Raw genomic sequence first — 13,842 nt, 5'->3', positions numbered from 1 at the left:
ATAGGAGCGTTATCAAAGATTAATAGGCAAGTTGTTGTATCTTACAATGACTAGGCCAGATATAAGCTTTGCTGTTCAAACCTTGAGCCAATTCCTGCAGCACCCAAAGAGATCTCACATGGAAGCAGCCATGAGAATTGTTAGATACATCAAGAGAGAACCTGGATTGGGAGTGTTGATATCAAGTAGACCAGCAGAAGAAATCAAGGCATACTGTGATGCAGATTGGGCTTCTTGTCCAAATACCAGAAGATCAGTGACAAGATACTTGGTGAAGTATGGAGAATCTTTGATATCCTGGAAGTCCAAGAAGCAAACTACAGTGTTTAAGAGCTCAGCTGAAGCTGAGTACAGAAGCATGGCTTCAGTCATGTCAGAAATAACATGGGTGATCAGATTATATGAAGAACTAGGGATAAAGTTGAAGCTGCCAGTTAAACTGTCATGTGATAACAAAGCAGCAATCCAAATTGATGAGAATCCAGTCTATTATGAACGAACCAAACATATCGAGATAGACTGCCATTTCATAAGGGAGAAAGTGCAGAAAGGAGATGTAATGCCTCAGTACATACAATCTGAAGAACAACAAGTAGATATTTTGACTAAAGGGCTTGGAAGGCAACAACATGAATATCTAGTGTCCAAGTTGGGTCTGTTAAATGTGTTCACACCCTCCAGCTTGAGGGGGAGTATTGAGAATAGTAAGAGTGGAGTAGGGTAGTATTGTGTAAACTAACTTAAAGTCATGGGTGTATATGTCATTTGTAGAAGTTAGTAACTAACTTAGTAGTTAGTCGGTATGTTAGCTTTATAACAGTGTTTTAGGAAGTTAGATGTACTGTAATTCATTTTTCTCTTTGAGTAAGAAGAAGAAGCTCTTAGCTCAACTCTCCATGAACGATCTTCCTCACTGAATTTGACACGACTTGATATATATACATGGAAAAATGGTATTTTTGAGAGGTTGGACATATTTTTGACACAGATTCGACCTAAGGAGGCAGAGACGCAATAGGAGCAAGGCGGGAAATTCTTCAACGAGTTTTTCCTTCCTCTTCCTATTTTTCATTGTTGGTTATGATTTTTAGTATTGTAGTTTTACATACTATTATGAATAGCTAATTTATTATCTAGGGTTTTGATAGAACCTTTTGTAGGATAAATTCTTGTTATGTTTTTATATAATTGAGCCGTTGGATTTCTCTACTTGTTCAACTACGTGTTTGTTGTTTTTGATTGAATGGCCATCAATTGACTGTGCCTATTTAGTGCATAGTGCTCGAGAGATAGTACATATTTAGGTAGTCGTTGAACAACGTCACTCCTAACGTATGTGAGAAATCAATACAGTGGATTTAAAGGCAGGTTTAGAAATAACAAAGCCTCGACGTGGTCATAATAAGCGGTTAGATAAAGCCACCTAGCGTAGTTCGAGAGAATATGTATAGTAAATATTTGTGGTTGCTCGAGGGAGAATTACGGCACCTAAAGTGCTCACGATCAGTAGAAAATACATTGGCAAAAATTGTAGGGAACATAGATAGAAGGATTCCGACAATTGGGGAAATCATAACTCTAGACCTCCTTAATTTAGTCTCCAACCCTTTGTCTCGTTAGTTGATAATTTTACCGCTTTGTAGTATTTGCTAGTTAATTAGTTAGAAATATAAATCTCAATCTTTATAATTTAGAAAATTGTTCAATCTTGTCTTCTTAGTGATATTAAACAGATACAGCTAAGCCTTAGTTCTCTGTGGGATTTGACTTTGGACTTTTAGACCGGATTATATTTGCAGCGACCGCTTATCCTTTTTAGGACTAGAGTTGGGCGTGATCAAATTTTGGCGTCGTTGCCGGGGAACTAACGGTGTAGTTGTAACTGTATATATTGCTAGGGTTCAAGTTTGAACTTTTATTTTTTTTTGTTTTTTTTTTTTGTATTTTTTTATAACTGTAGATTTGAGAAACATGACATCTTGGAACTATGGGAATTTAGGTGTAGATAATTCTACTATTGATCCTCATACATTTTGTGAAGGAAACCACCCGTATCAAAATTATCAAAATATTTCCGAGAGCGAGTTATGTGCACCAACTCAATCTTATTTGTGGAATGTGTGTGATGTGTGTGGTGGTAAAGTGGTCACTTTAATGGTTGTGCTTATATTTCTTATCTTTCCCCAACCCTTTACTATGATGGTTCTACCTTTTCTTGTGAAGTTAATAGGAATAAAGAACCTGGGGATGCAGACCTGAAGGAGATCAAGGATATGTTAAATTGCCTTCTGAAACAAAATAATGAAAAATAATTGCAGATAGAAAGGCAAGATGCAACTATTCGCAAGTTGGAGGCTCAATTGAGTCAAGTGGTTGGAGCTTTTAATGCTCAACAAGCCAATATTGATGATAGTAGCCAAGAAGAGCATGAATTTGAGGTGTTAATTGGGGAGGTCAGAGTAGAACATCAACAACCTAGCCAACTACAATTTGAGGATGTCAATGTTGAAGAAGTGAGACTAGAGTCAGCCAAGGACATTGAGGATAAAAATTTTGTTGACTCTAGTATCATTGATGTTGAGGATGCTGAAAGTCCCGAAGTTCATGTGTGTGAGCACGTTGGTCCTCACTCCAAACATTTTTCTACCTTGTGCTTTGATGACGATATGGAAATAGAGTCATCCGAGTCGATTGAGAAGTCAAGGAATGAGGAACAAGATGCCTACATTCTGGAATTTTTCTTGCCAGAAAGGTAGGACTACATACCTCATCTAAAAGCCAAGAAGTGTAGAATAGTACAATAATTGCTTGGGCCAATTAGATTTGTTCCTCCACCCCTGGAGCATAGCCGAAAACTTGATGCCAAATTGGGGGTTCAATTCATAAGCTCGAGGTGGAGGCAAAAAGTGATTCGCGTCGTGCCGCACCGTTAAATCAAGAGCTTGTTGGGAGGCAACCGAACTTTATTGTTCTTTTATTTATTAGTTTTTTTAATGGTATTATTTTTTTAGTGTCAATTTTTTTATTTTCTAGGAGCATGGAAAGCAAAGTTATTGGAAGGATGCAACAGCAAATCAAATGGTTGGAACTAAGTGTGAGGTATCCGCACGAAGGACCAAGCTTGGGAGAAGTCTGAGTACCCCATGAGCTGTTAGTGCTTCGGCCTTTGGCCTACCAGGGAGTCTCTTTTAACCTTTTATTAGTTATGGTGTGCATTGGAGACAATGCACAATTTTAAGTGTGGGGTGAGGAGATTGTCTGGGTGACTTTCTATGCTATTTTAGTTGTGTTAGTTTAATTGAATAAATTTCTTTTTAAATAGAAAAGATTGGACTTTTCCCGACGATGGATCTATTAGATAATTTTTTTGATGGATTTAAGTCTAAAGAAAAAATAAAATAAAAAGATTTTCTTTGTAGGTAGTGTAATAATTCCCCCTTGGTTTTTCTTTGTGCCGCGATTCTTTTTTAAGGGTTTCGTCTGAACCGGGTGTAGTTAGTTTTTTTTTTGGAGTAGGAGCCATTGTGTTGTGTTTTGAATTGAAGCAATATCTCTTGACTTTGTTATGCCTTGAGAATAGTGAGTACTTTGGTTGTGACGCTTAGGCTCAATTTTTTACTCTAGTATAAGTACCTTAAATTTTATGATCTTAACTTTGCTTAACTGCTTTGACTAGAGTGTCTTGATGAAACCAATCCTGAGTGAGTTATGTTCCATGTGTGTGTAAGAATTTGTTATATTCTGTGCATTGCATTTGATGCCTGGAACTTGCCCCGTGTGTTTGCAAAGCGAAATAGTAGTTTTGTTCAATCTTGGAAGTGATATAGGCGTTTCTTTGTTGAGCCAGATATGTATATTTTACCCACCTAATTGTTATGTATCGTAGTTAACCCCTTTGAGCTTGTAATCCTATTTCTTTGGCAACCACATTACAAGCCTTACCCATTTGTTTGAATTAATCATCTATTTGAACCTTTTAACATCTCATGAGCACTTGAATTATTATGAACTGTGTAAAAGTTAAAGTGTGGGGTGGTTGGTTTGGCTTTTGAGTGGAACTAATGAAATAAGGAGAAAGGTGCACTGTTTTGAAAAAAGTAAGAGCCACTTGAATTGGAAAAAAAAAAGAAAAAAAGAAAAAAAAATAGTTCGATTGTTGTGAAAAAAAATATTCCTCGATAAGTGGTGGCTTTTGATGTAAGTGTGCTTAAAGATGAATGGGTAATATACAGATGTGAAGGTGGAGTTTTGGTTTGACATAAGTATGGAGTTTGAATGTTAAAGTATATGTATTAAAGTGCTTAGGGAGGTGTAGTCACTCTTATATCGAAATGTATCATACCCGTCCCGTAGCCTACATTACAACCAAATAAAGTCCTAATTGATCCTAGATTGAATGAGCTCGATTAGTGGAGTAGTACACTACGGACAAGTTTATGGTGCATCTTTTGTGGCATATGAATGTTATTTCTGAGAGTGAGTGAATTCTTTCTATCTTGAGTTCCTAAGTGTTCTTAAATTTTATTGTGTGGAACTACTCTCTTTTGTTGTGTGAGGGCACTTGATTCATGAAGGAAAGGTAATGTCAGTGACCTCTATGTTAGAGTAAGTGGGTGAGTCGTGAATAATGCGTGGTACTTGTGAGTCAAATATTGAGGTGGAGATGTTACGCTTTTGTGCTTAGTCTATTTTAAATATTCTTGGTGTGATGAGTTAGGAAAATTGTTTAAAAAGGTCGTGTCTATAAAAAAAAGTGTAGTTTGTTTGCTCGAGTACGAGCAATCGTTTAAGTGTGGGGTTTTGATGATAGGCTATAATTACGTATATTAGTCGATTATTACACTCTAATTTACTGCACTTTAGTTGAGTTTGCGCTTTAATCGCTAGTGTTTTGCACTAACGGTGTGTTTTATGCCTTGTAGGAGTGATTTCGAGCTATATAGATGCTATGAAATGAATTCAAGTGATTTAGAGCTTTGAAGTCTGAGTAAAAGCCCAAGGAATTAAGCCGGGATCGTATTCGGGGATCAACGGATGATAGAGCAACAAAACAAAGAATCGAGTAGGTATATTGCGCACTATCTAGTAAAATGCACATAACTTTTCGCTCAGAATTCTATTTGGGCTTCACAATATATAGTTGGAAAGCTAGCTCAAAGGACTTCAACTTTCAAATTTTATGTTATTCCAAATTGCAAACGGAACAGGGTCAAAAATACGGTCGAAACCGCGAACGCGGACCTGACGCGGACTGAAACAGTGTACTTGCAAAGTACCGCGCCCGGGCCGCGGCCGCAGCGTCCAGACCTGAAAAAATGGTCCTTTATCGCGTAGGAGAAGGTATAATTGTTTGGGCCCGACCCTAATTGATATATATACATGGAAAAACGGTATTTTTGAGAGGTTGGACATATTTTTGACACAGATTCGGCCTAAGGAGGCAGAGACGCAATAGGAGCAAGGCGGGAAATTCTTCAACGAGTTTTTCCTTCCTCTTCCTATTTTTCATTGTTGGTTATGATTTTTAGTATTGTAGTTTTACATACTATTATGAATAGCTAATTTGTTATCTAGGGTTTTGATAGAACCTTTTGTAGGATAAATTCTTGTTAAGTTTTTATATAATTGAGCCGTTGGATTTCTCTACTTGTTCAACTACGTGTTTGTTGTTGTTGATTGAATGGCCATCAATTGACTGTGCCTATTTAGTGCGTAGTGCTCGAGAGAGAGTACATATTTAGGTAGTCGTTGAACAACGTCACTCCTAACGTATGTGAGAAATCAATACAGTGGATTTAAAGGCAGGTTTAGAAATAACAAAGCCTTGACGTGGTCACAATGAGCGATTAGATAAAGCCAACTAGCGTAGTTCGAGAGAATATGTCTAGTAAATGATTTTGGTTGCTCGAGAGAGAATTACGGCACCTAATGTGCTCACGATCAGTAGAGAATACATTGGCAAAAATTATAGGGAACATAGATAGAAGGATTCCGACAATCGGGGAAATCATAACTCTAGACCTCCTTAATTTAGTCTCCAACCCTTTGTCTCGTTAGTTGATAATTTTACCGCTTTGTAGTATTTGCTAGTTAATTAGTTAGAAATATAAATCTCAATCTTTATAATTTAGAAAATTGTTCAATCTTGTCTTCTTAATGATATTAAACAGATACAGCTAAGCCTTAGTTCTCTATGGGATTCGACTTCGGACTTTTAGACCGGATTATATTTGTAGCGACCGCTTATCCTTTTTAGGACTAGAGTTAGGCGTGATCAATAATATTGTCTTGATATCGACCTTCAAGTCCGACACTGTCAATCTAGTCTAACCTATTCAGCCGAATTTTCAGTTGATGAAAAGTAAATCACAATTCACAAACGTTTATAGTATAGGTTGAGGAGGTTATTAACCAACTCCACTAGGGTCTTTTGGCTGCTCAAGCAAAAAAATTCATGATTGCTTGATTGCTATTTTCAGTATTTTTTTAAGACAGGATTTAGAAGAAAAAACACAAAAAAATACTACTGATTTCTTTTATTTAGATTTAATCTCTTTTCTTTTTATGTATTCAATTCCTCCACCCCTTTGTCATGGATGTTTTTGTCCTAAGTACCTCCTCTATAAAAATTTACTTGCCGTGTTGTCAAATTGATCTCACTTGAGAATATGAGGTTGGATCCAAGGGTTAAGTATAACAATTTTATAAATCCAATTTGAGAAGTATGTGAAACACGTACATTAACGTCATGATAATTTTCTTAGGACTCGTTTGGCCATAGATTTTGCCAAAATAAATTGGTAAACACATGTTTGGTCATAGATTTTGCCTATATTTTGGCAAAATTCCAAATCTCTAGTTTTGGGCCAAAATATTACAAACACTAATAATATACATGTTTTCCAAAATAAATTTGGGAGATATATTTTGAAAATGTATGTCCTAACACTACAAGAAAAGTGCCATTTACAGGGGGATTTTTTAGGGATTATAATGTAAAATTCGCAGGTAAAATATTTACCTGGGGATTTTCATGCAAACGGGAATCCGCAGGAATAAAGGTTGTGGGTAACTATTACTTGCGAATTTTAAATTTCCCAGGTACATTACCTGGAGAAAAATTAGCCGCAAGTGCATTACCTGGGAATGTTAAATCCCTATGTAAGTTATTTGCGGAATTTTCCACAAGAAATACTAAAAAATCGTAAGTAAATTTTGGTAAAAAATTATGAAAGAAAGGAGTTTTCCTAGGGATTTTCATGGCAAATATTCGCATGTAATTCCGCAGCAAAACCTCCAAGTAAATTTGCAGGAAATATTCAATAAAAAATTTGTGAAAAAAGGGAATTTTGTGGGAATTTGATATGATAATTTCGCAGGAGAATTCCTAACAAAATCCCCATGTCCTGTATATTTGCACGTAAATTCCCAATAAAAGATTAATCTGCTTCAGGGCACTTCCCAATGAAAATCCACAAGTAACTAGTACATTTTTCAAAAGCAAATTTATTTGTATTTAGTCCCAAATTATATTCCATACAATTCAATGGACGTATGATATTCATTCTTTTTTTTTTTCAAACAAATAACTCTGCACAAATCTGAAGTAATATATTGCCAAAATATGATCCATAAATTAATAATTAATAATGCATAATTCCTAAATGAATAAAAATTAAAAGTCTAAACTGTAAATCTTAAATAGTACTACCGAGTATCTCAATCCTAATCATACTCAGTACCTCAATCATAATCTTACTCATCTACCGAGTTGTTGTTATCATCATTATCACTCTGCGAATCTTGATTGTCTTTCGAAGATGATGGTTGTGCATTCAAAGATGATGTCGGGTAACCCACATGCTTTATCAGTGCTGCTAATTTCACATTTGTGTCACCTAACTCCTTCCTCATTCTTTTGTTTTGGCGTCTCATCTTTTTATTTTGACGCCTCATCTCTTCATTTTGGCGTTGTGCTTCTTCCAACTGATTATATAACTCAGCATTTAACGCATGAACTTGCGTTCTAATCCGATCATCAACTTCTTCCGACACATAAGATGTTGTTTGCTTAGGCGCTTTTACAGATCGACCCAATGAGCCTAGACCTGCAACTCTTCCTTTTTTCTTTCCACCAACTGATAGCACCCAAATATCCATTTCACTTAATTGAGAAAGCTCGCTAGGTGAATTAGTTTCTCCATCAACATATGCACTTTGTGAAGCTAATAATTCTTCTTTCTTTTTTTTAAAATTACTCTGCACAAAAGCATTGAAACAAATATTAGTGATTTTGCATTAAAATAAATATTAATAATTTTGACGACTGTTAGCACTTAAGCACATCTTTCCCTGGCATTTTAATTGGACTAGAGAATACTAAAGAAATGGAGCAAAGACTCCACACAAGTAATCAGATGTTTACATGAATTAAACCAAAAAGGGTACTTAAGAATAAACTTCAATATATAAGTTTTTCGGGATTAACTAATATAGGCTGACGAGTATAAAAATATATCTACACTATCAAGTCACTTAAAAGGCAATATGCCTAAGTATAAATTCATTAATAATAGATAGCTCCTAGCTACAAATAAATCCATTGTTCTATGAACATAGAGATTGTCAATTGCCTGTGTAGACGGGGCAGGTAATTCTGGCAAGATATAATTACATAGAGCAAGCTTGTGCATAAGTGTGTTGGACTATTAATTTCTCTATTCTTCTTGAAACAACCAATTTATTTATCAACTTAATAGAGTAACGACATTTACATAATTTCAATACATATATATATATTGTAGAATGAAGACTTACATAGGCAGCTTCAGCTTTCTCATTTACATCTTTTATCTTTCTCCTTTCGATGAGTGCGAAAATAAAATTCTGAAAATGAAGGATCTTTTCCAGTAGCTTCCTTATGTAATTAAAGAAAGATGTGTATGCTATCAACATTTATATGATCCATTTACTAGAACGAAAAAATTAAAAAGGAACTACATATTACCAATCTCTTTCAAATTACGCGATGAGATATACAACCACTTGTATGAACCGAGGCACCTGCATTTGCATCGCGATTCTTTTTGTTTTGTTCCGACTTTAACTTAAATTGAGGAGACTCCCAATGCTCCTTCATCTCCTTGAATACGGCATCACCCATCCATTTTGACTTCACAGACAAGTCCTTTCTAACATCTTGGAAAAGTTGGGTCATTCTTGAAGATGCCATTTTCTCAAAATTGCGTCGTATAACATCATTATAGTGAGGGAGCCATCTAAATTTCTTCTGTAGCATTTTACAACACAACACATATTAAAATAAAATCTGAATCAGTCCTATAAACTTACACATCAACTTTTGAACATGAATCATATTATAAACATCCTTACCTTGAATTCTTCAAACCACATATCCCGAGTAGGTTGTGGGAATTTCTTCCAAGAAGGTTTAGCCAGCTCAAATTTACTACGAATGTAACTAGCAATGCCTTCAATAACTGGCTTATGAGGATCAAACCTACATAAAAATACAGTAGTTATCAATCATTTATAAATTAACAAGGTAGTTTCACTCATCATACCGACCCTTGCTTCATATGAAAAATAAATTAATAAATACTCCATTGAATCAAAAAATGCTGGTGAAAATATTCTCTCCAGCTTACACATGATTACATGAATATTCTGTTCCATTTGTATTAAATGATCCTCATGTAATACTGTTGAGCACACGTCTTTAAAAAATTGACTAAGTTCAGTTATAGGCTTCCAGATTGGTTTTGGAAGTGCATTAAAAGCAATTGGTAGAAGACATTGCATAAAAATGTGGCAATCATGACTTTTCATCCCAAAGAGCTTTAAGTATTGCATATCAATACATTTATCTAAATTTGAAGCATAGCCATCAGGCATATTTAACTGTTTAACCCATTCACATACATCTTTCTTTTGGTTCTAATATAAGGTAAACTTTGCTTTGGGTTTAATCCATCCCCCATTACCATCACATTGCAAGTGTAAATCATTTTGATGACAATGTTCTTTCAAGTCCATTCTTGCCTTCTCATTATCCTTAGTTTTATCTTTGTTGTCCATAACAGTATCAAAAACATTATCGAAGACATTCTTCTCTATATGCATTAGATCAAGATTGTGACAAATCAGATTGGTCTTCCAATATGGAAGATCCCAAAAAATACTTCTTTTAGTACAATTATGGGAAGTTCCATATCCATAGAACCTGCGCGGACCCGATTCAGTTATCTTAGAAAACCCTCTAATTTTTTTTCACACTTGATCCCTAGTTAACCTAGGAGGAGGTCTAGACTTCTCCGCTCTCCCTTTTTAGAAAGCATTTGTGTTTTTTCTAAAAGCATGATTAGAAGGCAAGAATTGGCGATGATAGTCAAACCATGTGTTTTTCCTTCCATATTTCAACCGAAAAGCTTTTGATTGTTCCATGCAAATTGGGCATGCTAATTTACCCGTTGTACTCCACCATGATAGCATGCCATAAGCAGAAAAATTATTAATTGTCCACATTAATGCTGCTTGCATGAGAAAATTTTGCTTCTTTGACACGTCATAAGTTAGTACACTAATAGTCCATAGTTGTTGCAGTTCATTATTAACGGTTGAAGATATACATCAATTTTTCCCTTGGGATTATGAGGACCTGGAATGACCAAGTTAAGAACATGTATGGGGCAGTCATACATAGATCCGGTGGAAGATTATAGGGAGTAACAATTACTGGCCAACAAGAGCATGGTGATGCTGACTGGCTATACGGTGTAAATCTATCAGAACATAAACCAAGCCTAACATTTCTAGGTTCTATAGAAAAGTTCTGATAGGTTCGATCGAAATGTTTCCATGCTTCTCCATCTGAAGGGTGGCATAGCACGCCATCTTTCCTACGATTTTCATAATGCCACCTCATGTGCTCCGCAGATTTTGTGGAAGCATATAGTCGTTGAAGCTTAGGAATGAGTGGCAAGTAATGCAATCTCTTACGTGGAACCTTCTTGTTTTGCTTGCGCACTTGTTCTTTATAACGAGGTTCATGACAAAAATTACACTCGGTCATATTTATATCAGCCTTGTAGGACGACATACATCCCTTAACACAACAATCAATTTTTTGACTAGTTAGACCAAGCCCTGAGACTAGCTTCTTTGCCTGGTAGTAATTAAGAGGTATCTTATTATCAGGGGGATTTGAATCCTTCGTCAATTGTGCCATTGCATTAAAACAACTTTGGGATATATTGTGTTCAGATTTGATACTCATCATTCTAACTGCCATAGACAACTCTGAATATTTACATTTGGGCCATAATGGTTGCTGAGCTGAATTCAACATGTCATAAAACTTAGTAGCTTCCATATTTGGAGGCTCTTTTAAATTGGGTTCTATTTGATGCCCGAATTCTACGCTAGCAGCATCATAAACCATACCTTAATATCTAGTTACATGTTCATAGTCATCCCCTAAAATGCTACTTTGACTGCTTGAAGCTTTATCAAATTTACACCCTTGATGACTACTGTAAGCACCTGAATTGTTATATTTATTTAAATTAATTGGAGGTGCTTCCTCTCCATGTGATATCCAATACCAATATCTTGGTGTGAATCCACTTCGATAAATATGCGCATTAACTTCATCTGGCATGAGGTGCTTCATATTTTTACAACGCTTTCAAGGACACCTTATGACTCCCTCAGATAAGTACTTCTGTTGACGACAAGCAAATTCAATAAACTTCTCCATGCCACTTATAAATTCAGTTGGGGGAAGTCTATTTTCCATCCATTTTCGATGCTCGCGAATTTTCATTATCTATACCAAAAGTTAAACGTATTTAGACACATAAATAATGACATGCAGACACTAGATAAGGTATGCCACCAGTATTATATAAGTAAACACAAACAGGTAAGAAGTATTATTTAATAATCTCACCAAAGCTTTAACTAACCAAAGCAGTAAGCACACCGCCTTAACACCAGACTATTAAATTTAGTTCCAGAGAAACTTTTGAGGTATCAATTGTCAGTATATAATACCTTTGGTCCAATTTATTATTCGGCGCCATCCTTCCCCGTTCACTTTTGTTCTTCTTTTATTCTTCTTTATCTTCTCACTTCGTTAATTATACATTGAAAATACTATAAATATAATAAGATCATATTTACAAAGTTTTGCAGCATGAGGTATCTAGAAATTCTATTACACCATTGTTTTCTTCTGCATATAACTCTAACTAAATAGCTGATCATCACCATTATTATAGTTCCAGAGGAAATTCTTAGATTCCAATCGGTTTACTCAAACAAGTATTTGTCCGCGGAAAAGAATTAACTTTAGCCATTTAAGAATTAGTTGATGAAGTTATTTTAGCCATTGCACATATCGATCTACAAAGAAACTCTCACAGTGGCCTCGAAAATTGACAAATACAACTATAATGAATATTAAGACCATAACATGACAAGACCAAAGTTAAACGCCTAAAGCCATGGACAAAGAAGATAAAAAAACTATCTAGATGAAGAAGCAAGAATGTATGTGGGTTATCTTCTTCAGGCCTTTGCCGAGGATTGCCGACCGTGAGAGGAAAGCCTTGGGTCGAGAATAATTGTATTTTGGAGAAACCCTAGAATTTGGTATTGCAATGTGAAGGGTTTCAGATGAGAGCCATCTTAGAGAGGGAAAAACCCCCGCGTTCTGTATTTGGGAAAAAACCTTAAGAGGGAAACAAATCAATTGTGCATTTTTGTATTTATTTGTACCGCCTCCTTATGTCTCTATCTATATTATTTCTTTCTTTCTTTTTTTAATATCAGAAGGGCTTTCCGTGGGGACAGTACTACCATATATATGTTTCTTTAATTTGAAGAACAATGAGCCACAACACCCTTAAATTAAAATTATACTTAAGAAAAAATTGTATTTATTTGATTTTATGTATAATTCTTGTCTTTATAAATCTATCTTAATTTATTAAAGTGAAAATTCTTGAATATATAAATAGAACTATCTCATTGTTAAAAAAAAGGATACATAATACGTCATGGAAAAATATATAATTTTCACTTTTTAAAAAATTCAAAAAATAAAAGTCACATGACTCGAAAAAAAGTTTTTTAATTTTTGACTATACTACCCAATTTGATGTCATTATATATTGTCTGCAAATGCAAATTGATTTCTTTAATCTTTGATCTAAAGTTATTCCTTTCTATCAAAGAGTAATCGATTGGATGTCTTATTGAGATTTATCGTTTTACTTAGAATTGTGTTCGAAATAAATAATTAAATAAAATTCTCACTAAAACAATTATTTTAATAAGATAAAACTATAATTAATAAAACAATACTTATAGTAATTGATCGATCTTACTATCATCGAGGCAAAAGCGATATGTGGCAAAACATCACCTCAATGATAGTAAGAATATTATTATAAGTATTATCGTCGAGCAACTGAATATAAAGGTGATATATTAGTTTATATAAGATATATATATATATATATATATATATATATATATATATATATATATATATATATATATTGCTTATGTCACCTTTATATGGGTTTATAAACCAATATATCACTGCTATATAGTCAGTTTACCCGACGATAATCATCTTGTTCTTTATATGTTGCTTATATAAACCAATATATCATCACCTTTATAGTCAGTTTACTAGACGATAATGATTATAACAGCGAGTCCATCTACCCTTGATAACCATTAGTTGTAATATTTTTTCAATAAAACGCTCTAGATAGGAGCGTTAGTGAACTTAGAGCGAAGTGTATCGTT

The 13,842-nt window shown here is 34.8% G+C and overlaps 1 protein-coding gene across 1 annotated transcript; it reads right to left on the bottom strand.

Annotated features, from left to right (window-relative positions):
* Positions 1-7,755: 7,755 nt before the first annotated feature.
* On the bottom strand, positions 7,756-8,160 carry LOC109244524. The gene has a single exon (XM_019411627.1). It carries the CDS (start codon positions 8,158-8,160, stop codon positions 7,756-7,758), a length of 405 nt encoding a protein of 134 aa, XP_019267172.1.
* Between the last annotated feature and the right edge of the window lie 5,682 nt (positions 8,161-13,842).

The sequence above is a fragment of the Nicotiana attenuata genome, unplaced genomic scaffold, assembly GCF_001879085.1.
Source record: "Nicotiana attenuata strain UT unplaced genomic scaffold, NIATTr2, whole genome shotgun sequence".
NCBI lineage: Eukaryota > Viridiplantae > Streptophyta > Magnoliopsida > Solanales > Solanaceae > Nicotiana > Nicotiana attenuata.
Note: the sequence above shows the minus strand (reverse complement) of the source record. Positions and strands in the feature narration are given on the sequence as shown.

Excerpts from the sequence above, each read along its gene's own strand:
- LOC109244524 (XM_019411627.1), bottom strand. The coding sequence starts at position 8,160 with ATGGATATTTGGGTGCTATCAGTTGGTGGAAAGAAAAAAGGAAGAGTT.